Source organism: Anomaloglossus baeobatrachus, chromosome 3, assembly GCF_048569485.1.
Source record: "Anomaloglossus baeobatrachus isolate aAnoBae1 chromosome 3, aAnoBae1.hap1, whole genome shotgun sequence".
In the NCBI taxonomy this organism is placed as follows: domain Eukaryota; kingdom Metazoa; phylum Chordata; class Amphibia; order Anura; family Aromobatidae; genus Anomaloglossus; species Anomaloglossus baeobatrachus.
In genome coordinates, this window is record NC_134355.1 from 43852052 (window position 1) to 43878091 (window position 26040).

Below are 26040 nucleotides of genomic sequence, written 5' to 3' on the forward strand. Positions count from 1 at the left end.
TGATGAGCGGGCACTACCATGCTCGGGTGCTCGGTACTCGTAACTAGTGATGAGCGGGCACTACCATGCTCGGGTTCTCTGTACTTGTAACTAGTGATGAGCGGGCACTACCATGCTCGGGTGCTCTGTACTGGTAACTAGTGATGAGCGGGCACTACCATGCTCGAGTGCTCTGTACTGGTAACTAGTGATGAGCGGGCACTACCATGCTTGGGTGCTTGGTGTTGGAATCTAGTCGGATACTTGGACAGGTTCATTTCAAGTAATGAGTATAATGGAAGTCAATGGGAAACGTGGCTGGGCCGGAACATCGCTGAAATGTTATGTGTAGAGGATGAGGAAGACGCCTGGACCCATGTCTGCCTATTTTCACCATAAAAATAATCAAATCGTCTCTCCAGGACTGGAGACACACTCTAGCGCAGCGCCACCTATTGGAAGTAGCGATCCTAAAATTTAAATGTGGATTTTTAACAACCCTTTACCTATAACTTAGGATATATATGCCAGATCAGAATCCCGATTTGCAGACACGGTGTTTCGGGGTGCTTGCCCCTCGTCAGTGCAAAGTATGAGGTGTCCGATCTGGCTCATGAGAAAGCTATGTGGGGATCACATATTTTCACTATAATGTGCCTGCCTGCAGTACTGGTGCTGGGCTACAGGTGGCGCTGTGACAGTACAGCTCAGCTCCTGTTGTTACTCCACAGCAGAGGGTCACGTGACCTAGGCTCATCTTTTCTCTTCCAAACGCCCGCTCTGGACTCGCGCCGCGTCTGTCTCTAGGCAACAAGCTCTCTAAGCCCCGCCCACTTCCTCTACTAACAGCAGCTGGGCGGGCCTAATTCTGTGTTGATCGCAGCGACCAATCAACAAATGAGATGTCAAGAGCCGTTGACCAATCAGCAGTCGAGAGGCTTAAGTCTATAACCAATGAACGTCTAGGACACTGGCACGGCTCGACGTTTAAACGGTTTCTAGTGTTGTGTGGATTCGGTTGCGTCTCCGGAGCTTGAGAGGAGCCGGAGAGTGGCGCAGACATGCCGTCCAGGGTGGAGGACTACGAGGTGCTGTACACCATAGGCTCCGGCTCTTATGGGAAATGTCAGAAGATCCTCAGGAAAGCAGACGGCAAGGTAGAGCGGAGCGGAGGCACGGGGGCTGCTCATACTGCAGCGGTGCAGTGCACAGCATGGACACCAGGGGGCGCTGAAGCGGTGACTGTCACATACAGACAGGGCTGGAGCCTATTACCCCAGGGGCATGGTAGTTGCCTATAGCAACCAGACCAGCTCTTCTCACCCTTTAACCCCTTCCAGACTGGGACCCTCTTCATTTGTGTGATGTGTAAAATATATACCAGAAAAAGGCTGAGCATTACTTCAGACTTGTGCCATGTCAGCAGCCTGTGCTGAGGGCAGCATGGGGTAGGGGCTGATGCACTGATTCCAGGGATGGGTCACTTATTCGGCTGTGTTTCACTACAATAGGTGTTTTATCAGCAGGAGATTCTCATCTCAATGCACAATGGAAGATGCAAACTCATCACAGCAGCTCATTCTATTATTTCATTGCTTTGAGTACAATGGTTGATTGTGTTGCGGCACCCAACAAACACGAGCAGTGGTGCAACTAGAGGTTGATGGGCTGTGGTGCAGAATTTATACGAGAGGGTTGGACTACAGTGAGTCCACATAATGCTGCTTTCACACATCCGGTTTTTGCAGTGCGGCTCAATCCGGCTCAAAAACCTATGCAACGGATGCGGCGAAAAAAAACGGATCCGTTGCATAAGTCTTTTTTCCATGCGGTCTGTCCTTTTGACGGATGCGACTTGATACTGAGCATGCGCAGTGCAAAAAACCACATCCGGCGGCCATAGGCTTGGATTGTAAATGTGGTTCTTTCTCCGCACAAAAAAAGTGCCAGGCAATGTTCCATCCGGCCACCGCATGTGCTAAATATGCCGGCAAAAAAACGGACGCAGTGCAAGGCCATGTGGCACAATACGGCGCTAATGCAAGTCTATGCGGAAAAACGCAACCGGCGGCAAAAAAAAAAACGGTTGCGTTTTTTCTGCAAAGCGCTGTATTGTGCCGCTCAGCAAAAACCAAATGTGTGAAAGCAGCCTAAGGGTAAGTTCACACAGTGCGTTTTTCGCGGCGTTTCTGCGCAGTTTTCGGGTGCGTTTTTGCTCAGAAAACTGCATGACTTTGCTTCCCCAGCAAAGTCTATGGGTTTTCATTTTTGCTGTCTGCACACAGCGTTTTTTTTTTTTCAGCTGCGTTTTTGTGGTGCCACATGTCAATTATTCCCGCGTTTTTCATTGCGCTTTTCATCCATTGAGTGCAATGGGATGTTGAAAGACGCAATGAGAAACGCAAATAGGTGCGTTTTGGTGCGTTTCTAAGACCAAAAACGCAGCTATAAATGCAGGAGGTGGGTAGTAAAGTGACATGTACAGGAAGAGGATTCCTTCTGTCAGTAAATACAGAAGCGTGAATCCTCCCGGTACCGTCACCGCCGCTTCCACCTCCGGTCCTGTGCATGTCTGCACCATGTCTGGGCGGGAGGTGGAAGCGGCTGCAAAATCAAAAGTGAACAGTAAAAAAAAAAAAAAAAAAAAGTTATACTCACCTGTCTGCAGACTCCCGGTGCCATGCCTGCTCCCATCTCCTCCCGGTCCTGCCGCTCAGGGTGTGTGCAGTGTACCCGGGTACGTATGCCTGCAGGATGCAGGACCTGGCGATGGATCAGCTGATCGTAAGGGCGGCTTTGCACACTACGACATCGCAGGTGCGATGTCGGTGGGGTCAAATCGAAAGTGACGCACATCCGGCGTCACTTGCGATATCGTAGTGTGTAAATCCTAGATGATACGATTAACGAGCGCAAAAGCATCGTTATCGTATCATCGTTGCAGCCTCCGACATTTCCATAATGGCGGTGCCACGACAGGTACGACGTTGTTCCTCGTTCCTGCGGCAGCACACATCGCTGTGTGTGAAGCTGCAGGAGCGAGGAACATCTCCTTACCTGCCGCCGGCCACAATGCGGAAGGAAGGAGATGGGCGGGATGTTTACATCCTGCTCATCTCCGCCGCTATTGGCCGCCTGCCATGTGACGTCGCTATGACGCAGCACGAGCCGCCCCCTTAGGAAGGAGGCGGGTCGCCGGCCAGAGCGACGGTTGCAGGGCAGGTGAGTGCATGTGAAGCTGGCGTAGCGATAATTTTCGCTACGCCAGCTATCACACAATATCGTACCTGCGACGGGCGCGGGGACTATCGCGTGCAACATCGCAGCATCGGCTTGCGATGTCGCAACGTGCAAAACCCGCCTAAGTCTCGGGGTGACGCTGACGCCAGCGGCCGGCCGGCTTAACCTGTCAGCGGATGCGTCAGGAGACTTCATCCCTGATTACTGGCAGCTCCTGCAACGATCAGACTCCGCTGCAGGAGCTGCCGGTAATCAGCACATAAGTGAGTATTTTTATTTTTTCTTTTGCACCGATGCATCAGCTGATTGTATAAAAGCCGGTTATACAATCAGCTGATGTGTGATGTGATTCAGGCACTTGATCCTGACACATCATCTGATCGCTTTGCCTTCCAGCAAACCGATCAGATGATATTGGATCCGGATTGGACGGCGCGGGACCCTTGACCCAGGATTACAGCGGAGGGGGCGTTCTTTATTTCAATAAAGATAGTCACTAATTGTGTTTGTGTTTTATTTCTAATAAAAATATTTTTCTGTGTTGTTTTTTTTTTTTTATCTTTACTAGAAATTCATGGTGGCCATGTCTAATATTGGCGTGACACCATGAATTTCGGGCTTGGGGCCAGCTGATAATATACAGCTAGCCCTAACCCCATTATTGCCCAGTGAGCCACCCGGCATCAGGGCAGCTGGAGAGTTGGATACAGCGCCAGAAGATGGCGCTTCTATGAAAGCGCCATTTTTTGGGGTGGCTGCAAACTGCAATTCGCAGCGGGGGTGCCCAGAATGCATGGGCACCCTGCACTGTGGATTCCAATCCCCAGCTGCCTAGTTGTACCCGGCTGGACACAAAAATTAGGCGAAGCTCACGTCATTTTTTTTTTTTTCATTATTTCATGAAATTCATGAAATAATTAAAAAAAAAAAAAAAAAAAAAGGGCTTCTCTATATTTTTGGCTCCCAGCCGGGTACAAATAGGCAGCTGGGGGTTGGGGGCAGCCCGTACCTGCCTGCTGTACCCAGCTAGCATACAAAAATATGGCGAAGCCCACGTCCTTTTTTTTTTTTTTTTTTTTTTTTTTTTTTTTTGGGGGGGGGGGGCAAAAATCCTGCATACAGTCCTGGAAGGAGGATGCTGAGCCTTGTAGTTCGACAGCTGCTGTCTGCTCTTCTGCATACACTAGTGGAGAATGAAGAAACATATTGAAGAAGGAAATGACATCAGACTTTTTTTTTTTTTTTTTTGTTCACTGATAAACGCATAAAGACGCAGTGAGCAAAAATGCAGCAAAAACTGCACCAAATCAGTTTTGCCGCTTTTTTTTTTGACGCGGGTGCGTTTTTGTGCGTTTTTGCAGCAAAAAACGCACAAACGCAGCGTAAAAAAAAACGCAGTGTGTGAACCTAGCCTAAGGCTGCTTTCACACATCAGTTTTTTGCCATCAGGCACAATCCGGCAAAAACATGAAGAAAACTGATCCGGCGTCTGTTGCCGCCGGATCCGGTTTTTTTTTCCCCCATAGACTTGTATTAGCGCCGGATGGCCTTGCGTTTCATCCGTTTTTTGCCGGCAAAATTTACTTGTCCGGCGGCTGGATAAAACGTTGAAGTGAACGTTTTTGTGTCTGGCAAAAAAACCGAATTGCGCCGTACGGTGTGTTTTATAATTGAAGCCTATGGACACCAGATCCGCGTAATGCGGCAAAAAACGGCCGCCAAATCCGTGTGGTGTGTGTGGTTTTTTTTTTTTTTTTACTGAGCATGCTCAGCATCACACCGGATCTGTCAACAAACTGAAGGAACTGATGCAACTGATCCATTTTTTTCGCCGGATCCGTCGCATGAGTTTTTTCGCTGGATCGTGCCTGATGCCAAAAAACTGATGTGTGAAATCAGCCTGAGCCTTGTATTCAGGGGTTGCGTAATTACATGCAGTGACGCTGCGCTTTGTAGCGCAGCGTAACTGCATGCGTCCTGCGTCCCCTGCATAATCTATGAAGATTATGCAGGAGACGTGCGGCACGTGGCGTCTTAGAGCACAGCGCTTTGGCTGCTGCCTGAAGCGTGCGTTCTAAGAAGTGACGTGCTTTTTTTTTTTTTTTTCACTACGGACATTTTTCTGCAGCGATTTGAAGCTCACGTGTGCTCTTCAGATCACTGCAGAAATTTCTGCAGTGACTGTACGCAACGTGCGCACATAGCCTAACTGTCCCTGTATCTAGTAGCATAGATAAAGGGATCTTTAGAAAAAGTATTTCTAAAGATCTTTTATCGTATGCAAATGAGCGAGGGGACTAGTCCCCTGGGCGTCAGTTCCACGGCCAGTCGCCCCCATTAGCACGTTAGTACAACCCTGTGGGCCCCTGTAGGTGTGCTAACATGCTACTGAATACACAGCGTCACAGGATGATCTCGCTCACCTAAAGATCTTTTATCTATGCTAGTGTATACAGGGACGGTTAGGCAGGGATTAGTAATGTGCACCCAGAACTGCTCGTGATTCTCACTGCATATTGCACTTGACAGGTTCCCTTTAAGAGGGGGACAGATATACAAGGAAGGGCTTAAGAGGGGGATAAATATACCAGAAGAGGTTCAAGAGGGAGACATGTATTCCAGGATGGGGCCTAGAATGGGGATATTTATACCGGGATGAAGGGCATATATACCAAGATGTGGGCTAGGATAGGGGATGTATTTGACAGGATGGGTGACATATTCACCAGGAAGTAGCCCAGGATGGGGGACATTACTACATAATATGGGGGGGCAACTCCTATATCGTTATAGGATTTAGAAATGTTAATGTATCCATACATCTGAACATGCAGGATTTTACTTTTTGGTTTTCTTTTCTATTCCACCACACTTCAAATTTTATTTATTTTGTTTCCCCCCTTAGGCTGCTTTCACGCTTCATTTTTACCTACATTTAGTGGTCCAGTTAGAGCCCCGCAAAACGTGTTTCAGATGCCTGCGCCGACGGGGCCATTGACTATAATGGAGCAGAGGGAGTCAGCGCGTGCTCTGTCTTGCACCGTTTTTGGCCGTATACGCTTTCTGCAGGCGGACACCCAACACATTTTGCAGGGGTGTTCAGACGGAAGCTCCGACGGGACCACTGAACGTAAAAACGAAATGTGAAAGCGACTTTACCCTTATATTGTATGATGAAATGAATGGGGTCACTCAAAAGTAGAAATCATCCTGCAAAAAACAAGGACCAACATGGCGATATTGAGAAAAAATAAAACGGTTATGGCTCTTAGAAGAAAGAGGGGAAAAAAAACGAAAACACAAAAAAATGAAAAATGTCCTGATTTTTAAAGGGGTTGTCCACTATTGGGAAAACTTTCTGATTCAACATGTTTCCCCCAGATAATATAATAAACCCTATACTCCCCTCATATACCGGTGCCCTTCCAGCGTTGCTGCGGTTCGCATACTGTTGTGACATTATGCGAGCCCAACTTCAAATCAGCACTGACATCCGTCTTCCCGCTTTCCAACCAAACAAGTTAATTAACAGGAAGTGAGCGCTGCACTCACTTCCTATTGATTGCTTGTTTGGCCTGAAGATGGGGTGACAGTAGCCGGCGCTGATTGGACACGGGGCTTGCATGACGTCACAACCCCTCATGGTACAGGACGTGCATATATTATTTATTAGATATGTGGGGAAACGTGGACATCCCCTTTAAGTGGTTTAAAATACTAACAGATCAGTTAATATGTATTTTGCAGGTGCTTGTGTGGAAGGAGCTGGACTACGGCACAATGAGCGAGTCCGAGAAGCAGATGCTGGTGTCTGAAGTGAACTTGTTACGGGAACTGAAACACCCAAACATCGTGCGCTACTACGACCGTATAATAGACCGCTCCAATACTACACTGTATATTGTGATGGAGTACTGTGAGGGCGGGGACTTGGCCAGCCTGATCGCCAAGTGCACCAAGGAGAGGTATGTGCCTCCTTTTACGATGTACCCATACGATAAAGGGGTGATGGCGTCTGATCTTGGCCCAACCATCTCTGTAATGAGATTAGACACCATTTTCCTGGTGACTAATTCCTTTTAAGGAAGTCCAAAAAATTGAGAAATATCACAGGCTTTCTGCATATGCTTTTTATATAACCAATGGTGTACTTAGGAATTTTACTAAAAGATTAACCCACTGTTGCTCTATAAAAAGGCTTGTGATAATAAAGCATATGCACCTTCACTGAGAGGGAATTTATACCAGCAGTTTTGTGTGGTCTGAATTCCTCCGCTGGTGCTCAGTGACCTTCAATTTGAGATTACAGCAGACATTCACTGTTAAGGAGTTTTCCCGGAACTGGAATTTCTCCTTAACATGGTCACATCATTCTTCTAATCTTCTTGCCTTCATTTCTCTTGCTCCCATAAAGGGAAAGCAACCGTGGACAATTATGCCATAAAAATACAAAAGTTTATTAGTATATTAAAAGTCAACACACAAGAAGACAGACAAAATACATGAATAAACTAGGAAGTGCACAAACGTAGCATAATACAATGCATACAAATAACAATACAAAAAATAGTCAGTGCAGCAATAGTGCAATACATATAGGTTATATTATGCAAAAAAAAAAATGTAGCTGGGGCAGCAGCATTTAGGGCAAACAACGACCATATACCATATTTTTTGGCTTATAAGATGACCCCCAATTTGTCCAGTTAAAATATAGAGTTTGGGATATATTGTATAAAGTGTAAGGGGTGCTTCACACACAGCGAGATCGCTGCTGAGTCGCGTTTTTTGTGACCTCATTAGCGATCTCGCTGTGTGTGACACTGAGCAGCGATCTGGCCCCTGCTGTGAGATCGCTGCTCGTTACACACAGCCCTGGTTCGTTTTTTTTATTGTTGCTCTCCGCTGATAAGCACACATCGCTGTGTGTGACAGCGAGAGAGCAACAATCCTGAATGTGCAGGGAGCAGGAGCCAGCGTCTGACAGCCTGCGGTAAGCTGTAACCAAGGTAAACATCGGGTAACCAAGGTGGTTACCCGATATTTACCTTCGTTACCAGCTTCTGCAGCTCTCACGCTGCCAGTGCCGGCTCCTGCTCCCTGCACACGCTAAGCTAAGCGGTGTGCGCTGGTAACTAATGTAAACATCGGGTAACCATACCCGATGTTTACCTTAGTTACCAGTGTCCGCAGCTTCCAGACGCCGGCTCCGTGCAAGCGCAGCATCGCTGCTGGCTGGGGGCTGGTCACTGGTCGCTGGTGAGATCTGCCTGTTTGACAGCTCACCAGCGACCATGTAGTGATGCAGCAGCGATCCTGACCAGGTCAGATCGCTGGTCGGATCGCTGCTGCATTGCTAAAGTGTGAAGGTACCCTAAGTCGACCCGAGTAATGTCCCCTGCTGTAATGTTCCCATTGTTTAGTGATGTCCCCTGCTGTAATGTCCTTTGCAGTAATGAGTCCATTGTTTAGTAATGTCCTCCTGCTGGTTCCCTTCTGTCCCGTATCATGCAGTTGTTTACACACAATAAGATATTCTCACCTCTCCTCTGTGCTCGCGGTGCCTCCAGCTGCTTGGCCCGCAGGCCCATAGACCCCCTCCATGATAGCGTGAACAGAACGGTCGCTGCAGGATGTCGTCATGGCTTTACTACAGTTAAATGCTTTACGGTGCCACAAAGCATTCAACTGCAGTAAATCGCATCCAATACACAGGGCCGCCACTACTGTCAGCGCTATACTACAGTTGAATGCTTTGTGGTGCCATAAAGCATTCAACTGTAGTAAAGCCATGACAGCCTTTGGTGCAGGATGTTATCACGGAGGGCTCTGTGTGCCTGCAGACTGCAAGAAACAGCTGGAGGCAGCGCGGGCACGGAGGAGAGGTGAGTATCTTTTTATTGTGTGTGTAAAGCCATGACGACACCCAGCGTATAAGATGACCCCTGACTTGAGAAGATTTTCGGGGGTTAAAAAGTTGTCTTGTACGCCGGAATATATGGTATATGAGAAGACTAGAAATGCAGCTGTGAGTAAAACTTATGTGGGTTGCTCGTATCGTACGAGCACTGCATTACCTGTTTTGGCAGTGATATAATATTGGTGGTCCAAGGAAAACCCCACAGAAACGCCCCGACGTACATTTCACGTGTTAGTTTGCTCGCTTTATCAAGAGAAGTGATCTTGGCCAAAACATCGCTATAATGAGATTAGACAGCGTTTTCCTGGTGATGCCTTCCTTTTATCCTGTGCCGTACATTATGTATCCGGTCATATCTTCTAATCTTGCCTTCATTTCTCTTGCTCCTCTCAGGCAGTACCTGGAAGAGGACTTCATACTCCGGGTATTCGCCCAGCTTGCTCTGGCCCTAAAAGACTGCCACAAAAGGAGCGATGGTGGCCATACTGTTCTCCACAGGGACCTGAAACCTGCCAACATATTCCTCGATGCCAAGAAGAACATCAAACTTGGCGACTTTGGTTTGGCCAGGATATTGCACCATGATACCAGTTTTGCCAAAACCTTTGTTGGCACCCCGTATTATATGTCCCCTGTAAGTACTCGGGGTCATAATTATGGATAACTCGGGTGGTTGACATTTGACAAATCTCATCCATGTGCTGGGAACGTCCGTGCAGAAATTTTAGGTCTTGCATCTGGCCAACGCTGTAAATGGCTGATTAGTGGGGGGCTGTGGATCTCGGACTCCCCTGATCAGAGCTAATCTTAGGATACGTCAGCAGTATAGTAAGACTAGAAAGTCTCCGATTCTGGCCATAGTACACCAAAGTCAACCAATCTGGTCTATAAAGCGTTTCTTCTCAGTCTAACTGAGCAGTAGGTTCCTTGGAGCGGACAGTCGCTGCGGCTCAGACTGGTCACGGTTTCCTTGTGTTGTCTAGGAGCAGATGAACAGAATGTCCTACAATGAGAAGTCTGATATCTGGTCCCTCGGCTGTCTGCTTTATGAGCTGTGCGCTCTGTCGTAAGTATCTTACTTTACCTTCAAGAGCAGCATCCGTTTCTAAGTCTGGTTGTGCTGCCCCTCATTAAAGAGGCTGTGCAGGGATGTGTCCTTATTGCTGGAGAAAAGAAAAGTCAGTAGTGATGGGCGAAGGGGTATTTGTGCGCTGTTGGGAAGGGACTATAAAGCACAGGATGTCCTAAGTGATCTTCAGGAGCCCACCCCTTCTATGCAGAACTGACTGTACTATCGCAATACAGAGTTGGGTTTTTTTGTTTTTTTTCCTTCAGGCCGCCATTCACTGCCTTTAACCAAAAAGAGTTGGCAGAAAAAATAAGAATAGGGAAATTTCGAAGAATCCCCTATCGATATTCAGAAGAACTGAACCAAGTCCTTGCAAAAATGCTAAATCTCAAGGTATGTTTAGTTATAATGAAATAGAATTATTTTCTTTATAGAATTGTGTGTGTGTGTGTGTGTGTGTGTGTGTGTGTGTGTACTTTCTGAAAAATACATCCTGTTTTACAGGGGTATTCTCATGTTATTAGATTTGCATGAAACTAAAAGGAACCAACCATCAGGCTTTTCACATTCAAAGTGCAGGCGCTGCCATACTGGCGCTAGGATGCGGATTAATATTCTTCCTTCAGTTTAGAGAGTCGATGCTTGATTGCTAAAAAATCTCAGCACCAGCTCGCGCATCGGGCCAGGACAATGTGGGTCGGGTCCTCTGGATTCTTCCTCCTGCCTTGCCTCCTTTTCTTTATTTTAAAATTTGCAACACCATTGTTGGCAGCGCATGCGCATTGCTATTTGTGATGGTGTCTTCAGTAAAATGGCGCCAGAATTGTCTCCATTTTTAATGAGAGCACTGTGGAGATTACTATTAGCGACAGCGCATGCGCTGATAAAATAAAAAAATTCAATCAGCGCATACGTCACCTCCACTCATATATTGTCTCCAGTGTCTTCAATAAAATGGTTCTGGGGGTTGCAGTACGCGCATATGCTGATTCCGGTGCCATTTTATTGGAGACCACAATACACTAGCAATGTGCACGCGCCGCCAACATTGGCGGTGGTGGCGCAAGATTTAAATCCCAAAATGGAGGTAAGGCAGGCAGACGAATAATTACCCAGAACCCGACCCACAAAGTCCTGCCCCTATGCTCAAGCCTGCACATAAATAACGTCATTTCTGAAGCTTTGATAAAGCATTTCTCTGCAATCAAGCATCGCATCTCTAAACTGAAGATGTGATTTTTTTTTTTTTTTTTTTTTTTTTTTTTTGAGTCCTCCTCCTAGTGTCAGTATGAAAAAACTGCTGATTGGTTCCCTTTAAGCATGCACGGTGGCTCAGTGGTTAGCACTGCAGCCTTGCAACACTGGGTCCTAGGTTCAAATCCCACCAAGGACCCCATCTGCAAGGAGTTTGTATGTTCTCCCCGTGTTTGCGTGGGTTTCCTCCAGGTTCTCCGGTTTCCTCCCACACTCCAAAGACATACAGATAGGGACTCTAGATTGTGAGCCCCAATGGGGACAGTATTGCCAATGTATGTAAAGCGCTGTGGAATTAATAGCTCTATATAAATGAAATTAATTATTATTATTATTATTATTATTATTATTATTATTATTATTATTATTATTATTATTCTGCAATGAGAGCTTTTCTTTTATAGTGTACAGATGGTTTCCATGGAGCTCTGCTACTAGTACCTGCAAAATAATCTGCCCCCGCCATGAGCCGATTTCAGGGCACGTCTCCTAATCCTGGCTGAGCCGTGTACTTGTTCAAATGCCCTGTTTTATATCTATATGTAACTCCAGACTCAAAACAAACCACCGATGGCGAATGTTTTACAGAAGAACTTGTGCTGAGCTTTATAGTTCTACTTTACTACAGGTCTGCTGCTCCAAAGAACTGTCCCTCAAGAAGGAGAGCCTGCCATGCCAGAAACTGGGAAGTAAGGAGACTGCATAGCTCTGAGCTGCTCAAGAGACCACTTGAGAATAATACCTTAAGGGGCTATTCCCATATCCAAGATCCTATCCCAATATGTAGTAGGTATAATATTAGCAAATGCCTCCAATTAGAAATGTTAGCTAATCAGGAGAACTATACTATGTCAGTTGCACTGCAGTGCCCTGCACATTAGGTAAGTGACATAGAAATATAGTATAATTTTCTTGATTAGCTAATTGGCAATATATAATATTCCTGATACATATTAGGATAGGATCTTGGAGCTGGGATAACTCTTGTAATTGAACTGGTCAGCTGAGCCGCTGGGCAATGTCACTGAATCTGCTTTGGCCCTTTATTCTCAGGTTCAGGTGGGGGGGTCACAGATATATCAAAGTGCTTGGATGTCATAGCCGTATGCAATATATGTGTGTAATTTTGACCCTCTGGATGGACCCGTGCTATAAGCTGCCCAACCGGCCTGCTTTGCAGGAGTGCATTCTGTGAATTGATTGCTTCTTCTTCTAGGATTACTTGAGACCTTCCATTGAGGATATATTGCAGCACTCCCTGCTCGCAGAGTGGGTTGCAGAAGAACAAGACAGAACGTCTGAGAAGCGGGCTCGTCGATCTGCAGAACAAGAGCGACTTCTGCAGCCTGATCCAGTCCCCGGCGAGGTGCGGTTAAAGGAACAGCAGCTGGTGGCACGAGAGAAGGCGTTAAAGGAGCGCGAGGAACGACTAGAGCGTAAGCGAGTTGTAATATTCAGTAACCTATTATACTGCCCCAACACACCTCAGCGGTGCATGTTGCCTTCTTTTCCAAATTTTTCACACCCATAACCCTAAACGCAATGTAATGGATGGCTGAGCAGAATCACTTAGCGTTGTAACACCCCCCGTCCCCATCAGAGGTGCAGAAATTTGATCGTATGCTATGGATTTATGCTACTTATTTCAATATTTAATTTTCCAGAACGAGAGAGAGAATTGTGTGTACGGGAGAGACTTGCAGAAGATAAACTGTCAAGGTAAATCCATCTTTCTTTAGAACATGGGTCACTTGAATTCCATTTTAAATGGGACCGCTGAAAATGTGTCTTCTCAAAATTTATAACCTTGCCCACGGGAGAAAATGCCTGCAGATTTTCCAGATAAATCCGCAGGTTTGCGCAAGTACAGACACTCCCCATGTTATCCTTTGGGATTTGGGGAGTGCTTTTTTTCAATGCTGCGGAATTTGAACCTGCGGAAAATGCTGCAGAATTCCCGCAGCCGCTATGGACTGCATGTGTGGGGGGGGGGGGGGGGCGGGATCTGCAGGAATAACGCTCAAATTCCACACATTTTCCGCAATAATTCTGCATGAAATCCGCATAAATGGATAGCTGCAGCTTGCTGCTGCGTGATTGTGCAGAAAACTCCGCACTTACGATCTCCCGTGGGCACAGACCCTTAGATTGCTTTAACATGTGCTGATGTGGTTGTTTCCTAAATCTTGCCCTGTCCCTAATCTGGCTCCCAGCCTAATGTGACCTATTCTCATACCGCTCCACTGTCCCAGATCTAGAGAGCTGTTTCAGGAGTTTCCGCTCTCGGTTGTCTGGGCCTCTAGCACCTATGCAGCTCCCCATTCACACTCGCTGTCTGAAGCTCTGCACGGATAGCATGATGTGATGACATCATAGTTTTACTCCAACTTGTTCGTGGTGCCAAAGAAGGACGGATCTTTCCACCCCGTTCTGGACCTCAAGTTACTTAACAGACATGTGAGAACCAGACGGTTTCGGATGGAATCTCTCCGCTCGGTCATCGCCTCGATGTCACAAGGAGACTTCCTAGCATCGATCGACATCAAGGATGCCTATCTCCATGTGCCGATCGCACCCGAACATCAACGTTTCTTGCGTTTCGCCATCGGGGACGAACACCTTCAGTTCGTGGCACTGCCTTTCGGCCTGGCGACAGCCCCACGGGTGTTCACCAAAGTTATGGCATCCGTTGTGGCGGTCCTTCACTCTCAGGGCCACTCGGTGATTCCCTACTTAGACGATCTCCTAGTCAGGGCACCTTCTCAGGTGGCGTGTCAACACAGCCTTACAGTCGCTCTGGCGACTCTCCAGCGGTTCGGGTGGATAATCAACTTCCCCAAATCCCAGTTGACACCGACCCAATCACTGACTTACCTCGGGATGGAGTTTCATACACAGTCAGCGGTAGTCAAGCTTCCGCTGGACAAACAGCTTTCTCTAAAAGCAGGGGTGCAATCTCTTCTTCGGGGTCACTCATACCCCTTGAGGCGCCTCATGCACTTCCTGGGGAAGATGGTGGCAGCGATGGAGGCAGTGCCGTTCGCGCAATTCCATCTGCGGCCACTCCAATGGGACATTCTCCGCAAATGGGACAGGAGGTCGACTTCCCTGGACAGGAACGTCTCTGTCCCTTGCAACCAAGACGTCTCTTCAGTGGTGGCTCCTTCCCAATTCTCTATCGCAAGGAAAATCCTTCCTACCCCCAACCTGGGCTGTGGTCACCACGGACGCGAGCCTGTCAGGGTGGGGAGCGGTTTTCCTCCACCACAGGGCTCAGGGAACCTGGACTCCGATAGAGTATTCCCTTCAGATCAATATACTGGAGATAAGGGCAGTGTATCTGCCTTATGTATTTCCTCCTCTGGCGATGCTGCCCAGAGTGGTACGCAAGATCAGGTCCGACTGTCGTCGCGCCATTCTCGTCGCTCCAGATTGGCCGAGGCGGTCGTGGTACCCGGATCTGTGGCATCTCACGGTGGGTCAACCGTGGGCGCTTCCAGACCGCCCAGACTTGCTGTCACAAGGGCCGTTTTTCCATCTGAATTCCGTGGCCCTCAACCTGACTGTGTGGCCATTGAGTCCTGGCTCCTAGTGTCTTCAGGATTATCTCAGGATGTCATTGCCACTATGAGACAGGCCAGGAAACCTACGTCCGCCAAGATCTATTACAGATCTTGGCGGATCTTCTTATCCTGGTGCTCTGATAATGGTTTTTCTTCGGCGCTCTATTGGGAGACCCAGACGATTGGGTGTATAGCTACTGCCTCCGGAGGCCACACAAAGCATTACACTAAAAAGTGTAAGGCCCCTCCCCTTCTGGCTATACACCCCCCGTGGGATCACGGGCTGCTCAGTTTTCAAGCTTTGTGCGAAGGAGGCACACATCCATGCATAAGCTCCACTGTTTAGTCAGCAGTAGCTGCTGACTATGTCGGATGGAAGAAAAGAGGGCCCATACTAGGGCCCCCAGCATGCTCCCTTCTCACCCCACTTGCGGTTTGTAAGGTTGAGGTACCTATTGCTGGTACGGAGGCTGGAGCCCACATGCTGTTTTCCTTCCCCATCCCCCTGAGGGGCTCTGAGGAAGTGGGATCTTTCCGGCCACCAAGCCCTGAGGCCGGGCTCCATCCACAGACCCATAGAACCTGCTGGATGTGGAGCGGGAGTGCCGTTCAGGGACAAGGCCCTGCAACTTTCAGGTACTGTGTCCCCGTATGGCAGGCCACGCACACTCCAGGCTTGCTGGGTGTGCTAGTGCGCCGGGGACTGTAGCGCTGTGCGCTGGGCTTATAGTCCCTGCAGATTACTGGGGGACTTTACGTGTGGGGACCGCCGCGCCGACCGCCCCTGGAGCGGCGGCGCAGCTGCGACTTGTAGTGCGCCGGGGACGCGCCGACCGCGCTTTTACGGCGGCGGCGCTTCTAACTTTAGTCCCCGGCTTTTGCGGCCTAGCGCCGCTTCGTTCCCGCCCCCACCCTGTCACTCAGGGAAAGGGAGAGACGCTGTTCTATAGCAGCGCCGAGGGCTGGAGCCTTATTTGCATTCTCCAGCCCCCTTCACTAGACACAGTGGGCGCCGGGTTCCCGCTCTTGTCTCGGGCACGCCCTCGGCCCGCCCCTCTCCTCTGGACGCCGGCAGCCATTCCGGCACGCAGAGCGGGAAAACGGAGACAAGCGCTGAGCTACCAGCACAGGATTCCGGCGCCACACACCCGCTTTTGTGCGGGCGGTAAGCGGCAACTAAAGTGCTGACCCACTAATGCCGAAGTGTCCTGTTGTACTTTTGTACGGTCGCTATTCAGGATGCAGACCTAGAAACAGCAGCAAAAGATCAGGGGTGCTAAAGCACAGACTCTATATGCTGCTTGTCTTGCATGTGCTGCAGTGTCATGTGTCCTTTATGCTTGTATGCTTTACATTGCACTGTAAGGGCTATTCTTGGCTGTCTACCCGCCTAGATGGCTAGACAGCGGCAGCAAACAGCAATGGTGCTAAGGCACAAGCTTTCAATGCTGCTTGGATTGCATGTGCTGCAGTGGTTATTTTCATGCTTGTATGCTATACATTCACTGTATGTCGCTTTTCTTGGTTAATGCTCCTGAATAACTAGACAACGGCAGCAGAAAAGCAAAGGTGCCAAGGCACAGGCTTTCTATGCTCCTTGTACTGCATGTGCTGAAGTGTTTATTGTACTTCATGCTTGTATGCTATACATTGCACTGTACGGTCGCTATTCTTGGCTAATGCTCCTAGATGGCTAGACAGCAACAGCAAAAAAAAAAAAAAAAAAAAAGCATGGGTGCCAAGGCACAGGCTTTCTATGCTGCTTGTACTGCATGCGATACTGTTCCAGGACCCCCAGTGTGTGCAATTACTCAACGGGGTCTCTGCTACAGGTGGCCAAAAGAACCACCTGTGATCCCTGTCCAGGGACAGGGACGGAGTTGCAGTTTCCGCTGATATATTGTCTGTGACTATGACTAACATCTTACAGACTTTGCAGTCCAGACAGACCTTGGGCAATGTTGATTCAATGCCCCTGGCCACCCTGATTTCGAAACAAATCATGGCTCCAGGAGGGTCCCATGCATCCCAGGGTGCAGGCTCTGACACGGACGACAGTCCCAGACGGCCTAAGCGAGTTCCCTAAGAACGGCCCTCGACTTCATCACAGTACTCTCTGTATGATGATGCAGACGTAGCTGTTCAGGACTCTGATCCTGAGACCGCTCTCAATCCGGATACACCGGATGGTGACGCTATGGTGAATAATCTTATAGCGTCCATCAATGGAAGGTTGGCTATTTCTCCCTCAACTCCTCCAGTGGAGGGGTCAGCTTCACAGCAGAAGAAATCCCTATTTCGGTATCTCAAGCGTATATTGAGTACTTTTCTGGTCACTCTGACTCCAGAGAAGCAGTCCAGGAACACCACGCTTATCCCGATAAGCGTTTCTCCAACCGTATTGAGGATACGCGTTGTCTCTTCCCCCCTGACGTGCTCAAGCGCTCCAAGGGTGGATCCCCCAATCTCCAGGCTTGCGGCTAGATCTATAGTTGCAGTGGAAGATGGGACTTCACTTAAAGATGCCATTGACAGACAGATAGCCCTCTGGTTGCAATCTGTCTATGAAGCTATCGGCGGGTCGGTTGCCCCGGCATTCGCAGCCATAGAGGCACTCCAAGCTATTTCAGCTAGTATTGCGCAGAGGGACGCGGTCACATGTACATCTTGGCCGCAGTAGCGTCCTTCACCTCGCAATGTCGGCATTGCGACTCAAGCTGTTTATGCTGTCCTGGACTCTACGAGCCGTACGTCAGTGGCGTCCGCCAACTCCGTGTTGTTACGCTCCTTGTGTTAAGGGATTGGAGCAGATGCGGCTTCCACAAAAGTGCTTAACCAGATTGCCTTTATCTGGTGACAGACTGTTTCGTGAGCGGTTGGATTAAATCATTCAACTGTCCAAGGGTACGGATTCTTCCTTACCCCAGCTATCAAACAAGACCCATCAGGAGAAGGGACAGTCGAGGTTTCGGTCCTTCCCAGGCTCGGGCACGTCCCAATTGCCCTCGTCCAACAGGACTCAAAAGGCTCAGAGGGGCGCAGGTTCCTGGCGGGCTCAATCACGCCCGGAGAAGGCAGCCGGAGGAACCGCTACCAAGGCGGTTTCCTCATGACTTTCAGCCCTCTCTCTCCGCGTCCGCGGTCGGTGGCAGACTCCCCCGCTTTAGCGACATTTAACTGCCACAGGTCAATGGCCGGTGGGTGAGAGACAGTTTGTCGCAAAAACTTCCTCACCGGCCGAGCCGAGGCTCTTCTGCAGGCAGTAGGAGTTGTAATCCCGGTTCCTCCTCAGGAACAAGAGACACTTTTTACTCCGATCTGGTCGGGGTGACAAAATAGGACGACTCCTTCCGTTCCGTTCTGGACCTTAAACTGCTCAACAAGCATGTGAAAACCAGGCGGTTCCGGATGGAATCCCTCCGCTCCGTCATTGCCTCAATGTCTCAAGGAGATTTCCTAGCATCAATAGACATCAGGATGCTTATCTCCACGTGCCGATTGCTCCAGAGCACCGGCGTTTGCTACGATTCGTTATTGAAGACGAGCATCTTCGGTTCGTAGCCCTACCCTTCGGTCTGGCGACAGCCCCACGGGTTTTCACCAAGTTCATGGCAGCAGTGGGACCACTCCCGCACTCTCGGGGTCACCCTGTGATCCCTTACTTAGACCATCTACTTGTCAAGGCACTCTTTTAAGAGGCATGCCAACACAGCCTGAACATGGCGCTGGAGACTTCCCAGAGTTTCGGGTGGGTCCTCAACTTTTCAAAGTTAAACCCAATCGCTGGCATATCTTAGCTTGGGGTTTCACACTCTCTCAGCGATGGTGAAGCTTCCACTGGACAAACAGCGGTCACTACAGACGGGGGTGCAGTCTCTCCTTCAAGGAGACACCTCATCCAGAGGCAGTCCCTTTCACGCAGTTTCATCTGCGTCCACTTCAATAGAACATTCTTCGCTAATGGGAGGGGAAGTCGATGTCCCTACACAGGAACGTCCCCCTTTCTCAGACGATCAAGGACTCTCTTCAGAGGAGTCCACTCTTCAGATCAATTGTCTGGAGCTCTGGGCAGTGTATATTGCCCTGCAAGACTTCCTGCAGTGGCTGGAAGGCAAACAGATCCGAATTCAGTCGGACAATCCACAGCGGTGGCATACATCAACCACCAAGGCGGACTACGCAGTCGGCGAGCCTCCCAGGAAGTCCGCCGGATTCTGCTAGGGGTGGAAGACAGAGCATACACCATATCCGCAGTTCACATCCCGGGCGTAGAAAACTGGGAAGCAGACTTCCTCAGTCACCAGGGCGTGGACGCAGGAGAATGGTCTCTGCACCCGGACGGGTTTCACGAATCGGCACAACAGCAAGGTCCCGGTTTTCATGACGATCAAACAGCTCTGGCGACAGGCATCTCACGGTCGGTCAACCGTGGGCACTACCAGACCGGACAGACTTACTGTCCCAAGGGCCGTTTTTCCATCTGAATTCTACGGCCCTGAACCTACTGTGTGGCCATTGCGTCCTAGATCCTAGTGTCCTCAGGATTATCCCAAGGGGTCGTTGCCACCATGAGACAGGCTATGAAGCCCACGTCTGCTAAGATCTACCACGGAAGTGGAAGATTTTCTTTTACTGGTGCTCTGTACAAGGAGTGTCCCCCTGGCCATTGGCATTGCCTACTTTTCTTTCCTTCCTGCAATCTGGGTTGGAAAAGGGCTTGTCGCTCGGCTCCCTTAAAGGGCAAGTCTCGGCGCTATTGGTGTTTTTTCAGAAGCGTCTAGCACGACGTCCGCAGGTACGCACGTTCCTGCAGGGGGTTTGTCATATCGTCCCCCCGTACGAGCGGCCGTTAGATCCATGGGATCTGAACAGGGTACTAGTTGCTCTCCAGAAGCCGCCTTTCGAGTCTCTGACGGATGTTTCACTCTCTCGACTATCACGGAAAGTGGCCTTTCTGGTAGCGATCACGTCTCTTCGGAGAGTGTCTGAGCTAGCAGCGCTGTCATCCAAGGCTCCCTTCCTGGTGGTCCACCAGGACAAGGTAGTGCTGCGCCCCATTCAGGAGTTTCTCCCTAAGGTAGTATCCTTGTTTCATATTAATCAGGATATCTCCTTACCTTCCTTTTGTCCTCATCCGGTTCACCGGTATGAAAAGGATTTACATTTGTTAGATCTGGTGAGAGCACTCAGAATCTACATTTCCCGCACGGCGCCCCTGCGCCGCTCTGATGCACTCTTTGTCCTTGTCGCTGGCCAGCGCAAGGGGTCGCAGGCTTCTAAAGCCACCCTGGCTCGATGGATCAAAGAACCAATTCTGGAAGCCTACCGTTCTGCGGGGCTTCCGGTTCCTTCAGGGCTGAAGGCCCATTCAACCAGAGCCGTGGGTGCGTCCTGGGCATTACGACACCAGGCTTCGGCTCAACAAGTGTGCCAGGCAGCTACCTGGTCGAGTTTGCACACTTTCACCAAACATTATCAGGTGCATACCTATGCTTCGGCGGACGCCAGCCTAGGTAGAAGAGTCCTGCAGGCGGCAGTGGCCTCCTCGTAGAGGAGGGCTGTCTTGCAGCTCTAACTTGAGGTATTTTGTTACCCACCCAGGGACTGCTTTTGGACGTCCCAATCGTCTGGGTCTCCCAATAGAGCGCCGAAGAAGAAGGGAATTTTGTTACTTACCGTAAATTCCTTTTCTTCTAGCTCTTATTGGGAGACCCAGCACCCGCCCTGTTGTCCTTCGGGATTTTTGGTTTGTTTGCGGGTACACATGTTGTTCATGTTGAACGGTTTTCAGTTCTCCGATGTTACTCGGAGTGAATTTGTTTAAACCAGTTATTGGCTTTCCTCCTTCTTGCTTTAGCACTAAAACTGAGCAGCCCGTGATCCCACGGGGGGTGTATAGCCAGAAGGGGAGGGGCCTTACACTTTTTAGTGTAATGCTTTGTGTGGCCTCCGGAGGCAGTAGCTATACACCCAATCGTCTGGGTCTCCCAATAAGAGCTAGAAGAAAAGGAATTTACGGTAAGTAACAAAATTCCCTTCTTCTCCCTGGCCGTTTGCCTTACCCACTTTTCTTTCCTTCCTCCAATCCAGAATGGACAAGGGTTTGTCACTCGGCTCTCTCAAGGGACAAGTATCGGCGCTCTCCGTATTTTTTTCAAAAGCGCCTGGCCAGGCTTCCGCAGGTCCGCACGTTCCTGCAGGGAGTTTGCCACATAGTCCCACCTTACAAGCGTCCGCTGGAACCCTGGGACCTTAACAGGGTGCTAACTGCTCTTCAGAAACCACCTTTCGAACCGCTGCGGGATGTCTCTCTATCACGTCTTTCGCAGAAGGTGGCATTTCTAGTGGCAGTTACATCACTCCGAAGAGTGTCGGAGCTTGCAGCGCTGTCATGCAAAGCCCCCTTCCTGGTTTTTCACCAGGATAAGGTGGTTCTGCGTCCTGTCCCGGAATTTCTCCCTAAGGTGGTATCCCCTTTTCATCTCAATCAGGATATCTCCTTACCTTCATTTTGCCCTAATCCAATTCACCAATGTGAAAAGGATTTGCACTCTTTGGATCTGGTGAGAGCACTCCGGCTCTATGTGTCTCGCACGGCGCCCCTGCGTCGTTCAGATGCGCTCTTTGTCCTTGTCGCTGGCCAGCGTAAGGGTTCCCAGGCTTCCAAGTCAACCTTGGCTCGGTGGATCAAGGAACCGATTCTTGAAGCCTACCGTTCTTCTGGGCTTCCGCTTCCTTCAGAGCTGAAAGCCCATTCTACCAGAGCCGTGGGTGCGTCCTGGGCATTGCGGCACCGGGCTACGGCTCAGCAGGTGTCAGGCTGCTACCTGGTCTAGTCTGCACACCTTCACGAAACACTATCAGGTGCATACCTATGCTTCGGCAGATGCCAGTCTAGGTAGGCGAGTCCTGCAGGCGGCGGTTGCCCACCTGTAAGAGGGGGCCGTTTCGGCTCTTTTTATCGAGGTATTCCTTTACCCACCCAGGGACTGCTTTTGGACGTCCCAATTGTCTGGGTCTCCCAATGGAGCGACAAAGAAGAAGGGAATTTTGTTTACTTACCGTAAATTCCTTTTCTTCTAGCTCCTATTGGGAGACCCAGCACCCGCCCCTGTACCCTTCGGGCTGGTTGTTCTTTTGTGTACACATGTTGTTCATGTTGAATTGTTCTTTTGGTTCATGTTTCAGTTCTCCGAACATCCTTCGGATTGAATTTACCTTAGACCAATTTATAAGTTTCCTCCTTCCTGCTTTTGCACTAAAACTGAGGAGCCCGTGATGCACGGGAGGGTGTATAGGCAGAAGGGGAGGGGCCTTACACTTTTAAGTGTAATACTTTGTGTGGCCTCCGGAGGCAGAAGCTATACACCCCAATTGTCTGGGTCTCCCAATAGGAGCTAGAAGAAAAGGAATTTACGGTAAGTAAACAAAATTCCCTTCTTTTTTAATTTATGGATATTTTCTATGTTGTTGTGTGTGTGGTGTGTTGGTTTTTTTTTGTTTTTTTTTTGTTTGTTTGTTTGGGTGTAAATTTTGTATTAGAAATAAATAACACAAAGCAATGCCCCAATTGAGATATTGGCACCGGTCCCAGCAGCTGCTTTGGGATTGTCACTGCCATCTTCCTGTGCCTATGTATGTAAAGGGGGTGACCATCTTCCCTCAGTCTGTACAATGTACGGGACACATGTTCCACCCCCTCCCCCATACTGTAGACATGTCACAAGCCGCCACAGTGGAGACACCTGTCCTGTGCGTGCGGCGCTCTTCCTCCTGTAGGAATACTCTGCTCTGGGAGGGATAATCTGGGTGGGTAAATTTCACCAATATACATCTCACATCTATGTTCAGGAACTAACCATAACCAAAGCTCATCGTGTATGTATATATGCAGCAAATTCCTACTGCTTCTACTTTCTCTTTTCAGGGCAGAGAACTTGATGAAGAACCTGAAGGATTATCGGATATATGGCGCTGATCTGGACAGTGGGCTAGGTAGGAGAGCCAACAGGAAGCCTCTAGAAACGTTTAGTGATTGGCAGAACTAACCATTGTAGTCTCCTAATTTTGTTTTAATCCTTTTTATTATGACTTAAGCCTTGTCTACGTCGCCATGTCTTATGTTCAATAAATTTTTTATTTTTGCAGATTGTTTTATTTTTGGCAATTGTGCCTATTACACATGTAGGATCCTACAGACCTCATAGCGTGATAATAAAGGGCATGAGGAAAATGTTGCATTCTGTGCACCTATTCTTTATGGTGTTTACATTAAAAAGGGGGGGGGGGAGCAGTGAATCAGTGTACAGTACTCACCGTTCCCCTGCAGCATCGCTCGTCCTCCCGTCTGTGTCAGCACCGCTGAATGGAGCCGTCCCCGTTACCCTGCTGCATCGTGATCATCTCCGGTGTCTGTGCCGGCGGCTGGGTGGAGACTAGCGGCGCGCACGTGTCCACACGCAGCCGCCGGCACAGACACAGGAGATGATCACGATGCAGCAGGGTAACAGGGACGGCTCCAGTCAGTGGCGCTGACACAGACTGGAGGACGAGCGATGCTGCAGGGAGTGAGGTAAGGTAAGGTGAGTATGAACGTTTATTTATTTTATTTATTTATTTTTATGTGCCACAGGATGCAGCCATACACCAGGATGGGGGTATATTATGAGCAGGATGGGGGTCATGAGCAGGATGGGAGTATATTATGAGCAGGATGGGGGTCATGAGCAGGATGGGAGTATATTATGAGCAGGATGGGGGTCATGAGCAGGATGGGAGTATATTATGAGCAGGATGGGGGTCATGAGCAGGATGGGAGTATATTATGAAGTGTCATGACAGTGTCAGCAGCAGATCCTCGCCCCATAACAGTGTGTCATGACCACATTTTTTGCTTAAATTTTTATTTTCCTCCTCCAAAACCAGGGTGTGTCTTATAGTCTGGTGCGTCTTATAGTCTGAAAAATACGGTATATATAATATATTTTATTTATTATTTTTTTTTAAAGTATATTGTGCATGTGCTTTTAATGAGACAATGGATTATATGCACAATGTTACTGTGACAGGCACCAGGTCTGTGTCAGTTTACAACAGCTGCATTTTTTTTTTATTTTTTTTTTTTTTTTTTGTCTGTTGTACTAGCTGGAAAGATCCAACCCCCTCTGTACTATTAAAGGGAATCTGTCACTAGGTTTTTGCTACCTAGTATGAGAGCTGCATAAAATAGGGGCAGAGATCCTGATTCCAGTGATGCGTCACTTACTGGGCTGCTTGGTGTAGTTTTGATAAACTCCTACTGATTGTATCATTACAGGACTACTTGGTGTGCTGCTAGGTAGTCCACCATAGTCATGAGCTCTGTATAAGGCCTCAGTTCCACTTTCCTTTTGCACGGATGAGTGCGATCCGATTGAAATATCAGTTTACTCTCATTTTAGTGCAAAACCTATGGGGCAGCGTTCATCTGCGATTGATTTCTCATGCCATATCATGCATGTGGAGTGAATCGCAGCATGCTGCGTTTGGCAGCGAGTATCGACTCAAACACCCCCATACAAGTCTATGGGAGCATGTGAAACATCGCACAGCACTCACGTGTTATACGCAGATACAGGCAGCAGAGGACATGGGGAGAAAGAGCTCCCTCCCTCTTCTCTGCAGCTGTGATCCGATTGCTCTCACAGTGGTAGCTATATGCTAGTGGAACCATACCCTCACTGCTAGATCTGCAGCAGACAAAATATTGCTGTCATTTTGATAAAATCAAACAGCTCTAAGTGACACATCGCTGAAATGAGGGTCTCTGTCTCTATATTATGCTGCTCTCACATGGGGGAGAAAAAAACCTGGTGACAGATTCCCCTTTTCAATGTGGCATAGTTCCAGATTTATGGGGGACTTGGTCCAAAATGGGAATATTGATGATTTTTATTTTTTTTTTTTTTTAATGCTGGTGTTACTTAGGAGAAACAGTCATTTTAAGGTTATAGAACTTAAGTAATTCATGTAGGTAGACGTGTCTTGTATTTTTAAAATCTTGAGATATTAGATATTATTAACACTACTAAAATATAATATCTATGTTTTGCAGATCCTTCCTTGGAGCGATCATCTTCTGTAATCAACAGAAGGAACGTCCACTTTGGCGCTGAAAGTAAAGAGAACCGTAATGGAAACAAACATCCGCACACCCAAGAGAAGTGCACGGAGCTGAAGCAGCGGCTGCAGGCGGCCAACGTGCGAGCGCAGGCGCTGTGCGAGCTGGAGAAGAACTTCCAGCTGAAAAGCCGCCAGCTGCTGGGGATGCGCTGATGGTGTCGCTGTCAGCCGGAACAAAGGCCTTGTTTCCGCTTTATCCTGCACAGATGAGACGATTCTGTGCGCTTCCTAAGTTATTTCTATAGATCTAATATATACAGTAGTTGGTTATTACTGTAGTTTGCATGGAGTCAGGTTTTGTATGTGGTTTTTTTATAAGAATGTGAGTTGTCCATAACTGATACAGAATTTATTTTATGTTTTTGTTAATGATTGATCTTTATTTTCTTATTGGTAATGATACAGATTTGTTGCCTTTTGGAAACTGTTCACAACACAAACGGTTATGGACCATTTGCTCATCACTCTGTGGTCGCCAGAACGCCTCCTTCTACTGTAAAAGTACAAACTTACAACTTTTCATCGTAAGTTGCTTTACTGTTACAATGCACGGGTCTGCCGTCCCTCATCTGGTGCCCAAAGGAGCAGCTTCATTATACCACTGGTACATATTGGGATGTTACATGACCGTATTTACTTAGTACATCCCCTCCAGAGTGGCCAACGTCAAACATTTTATCAGCAGAATGTGCTGATTGTCAATTAACTGGTGCCAATGCTTGGTCGTTGTTTATGATGCTCCATAGGATCCTAAGTTGGATGAAGGTTCTAGTTCTGCGGGTGCTGGTAAGGTGCTATTGTGAGTTCACCTGGAGCAGCAAAATCATGGTGCACTTCTAATTAAATGCCTTCAA

General features: G+C 48.5%; 1 protein-coding gene across 1 annotated transcript; it reads left to right on the forward strand.

Moving 5' to 3' along the window:
* Positions 1-957: 957 nt before the first annotated feature.
* On the forward strand, positions 958-26030 carry NEK2 (NIMA related kinase 2). The gene is made up of 9 exons (XM_075337994.1): positions 958-1136; positions 6967-7184; positions 9533-9773; positions 10123-10205; positions 10475-10601; positions 12679-12898; positions 13127-13181; positions 22953-23020; positions 25119-26030. The coding sequence occupies exons 1-9, from the start codon at positions 1041-1043 to the stop codon at positions 25337-25339; spliced, it is 1329 nt and encodes a 442-aa protein (XP_075194109.1). The 5' UTR covers positions 958-1040; the 3' UTR covers positions 25340-26030.
* Positions 26031-26040: the final 10 nt, after the last annotated feature.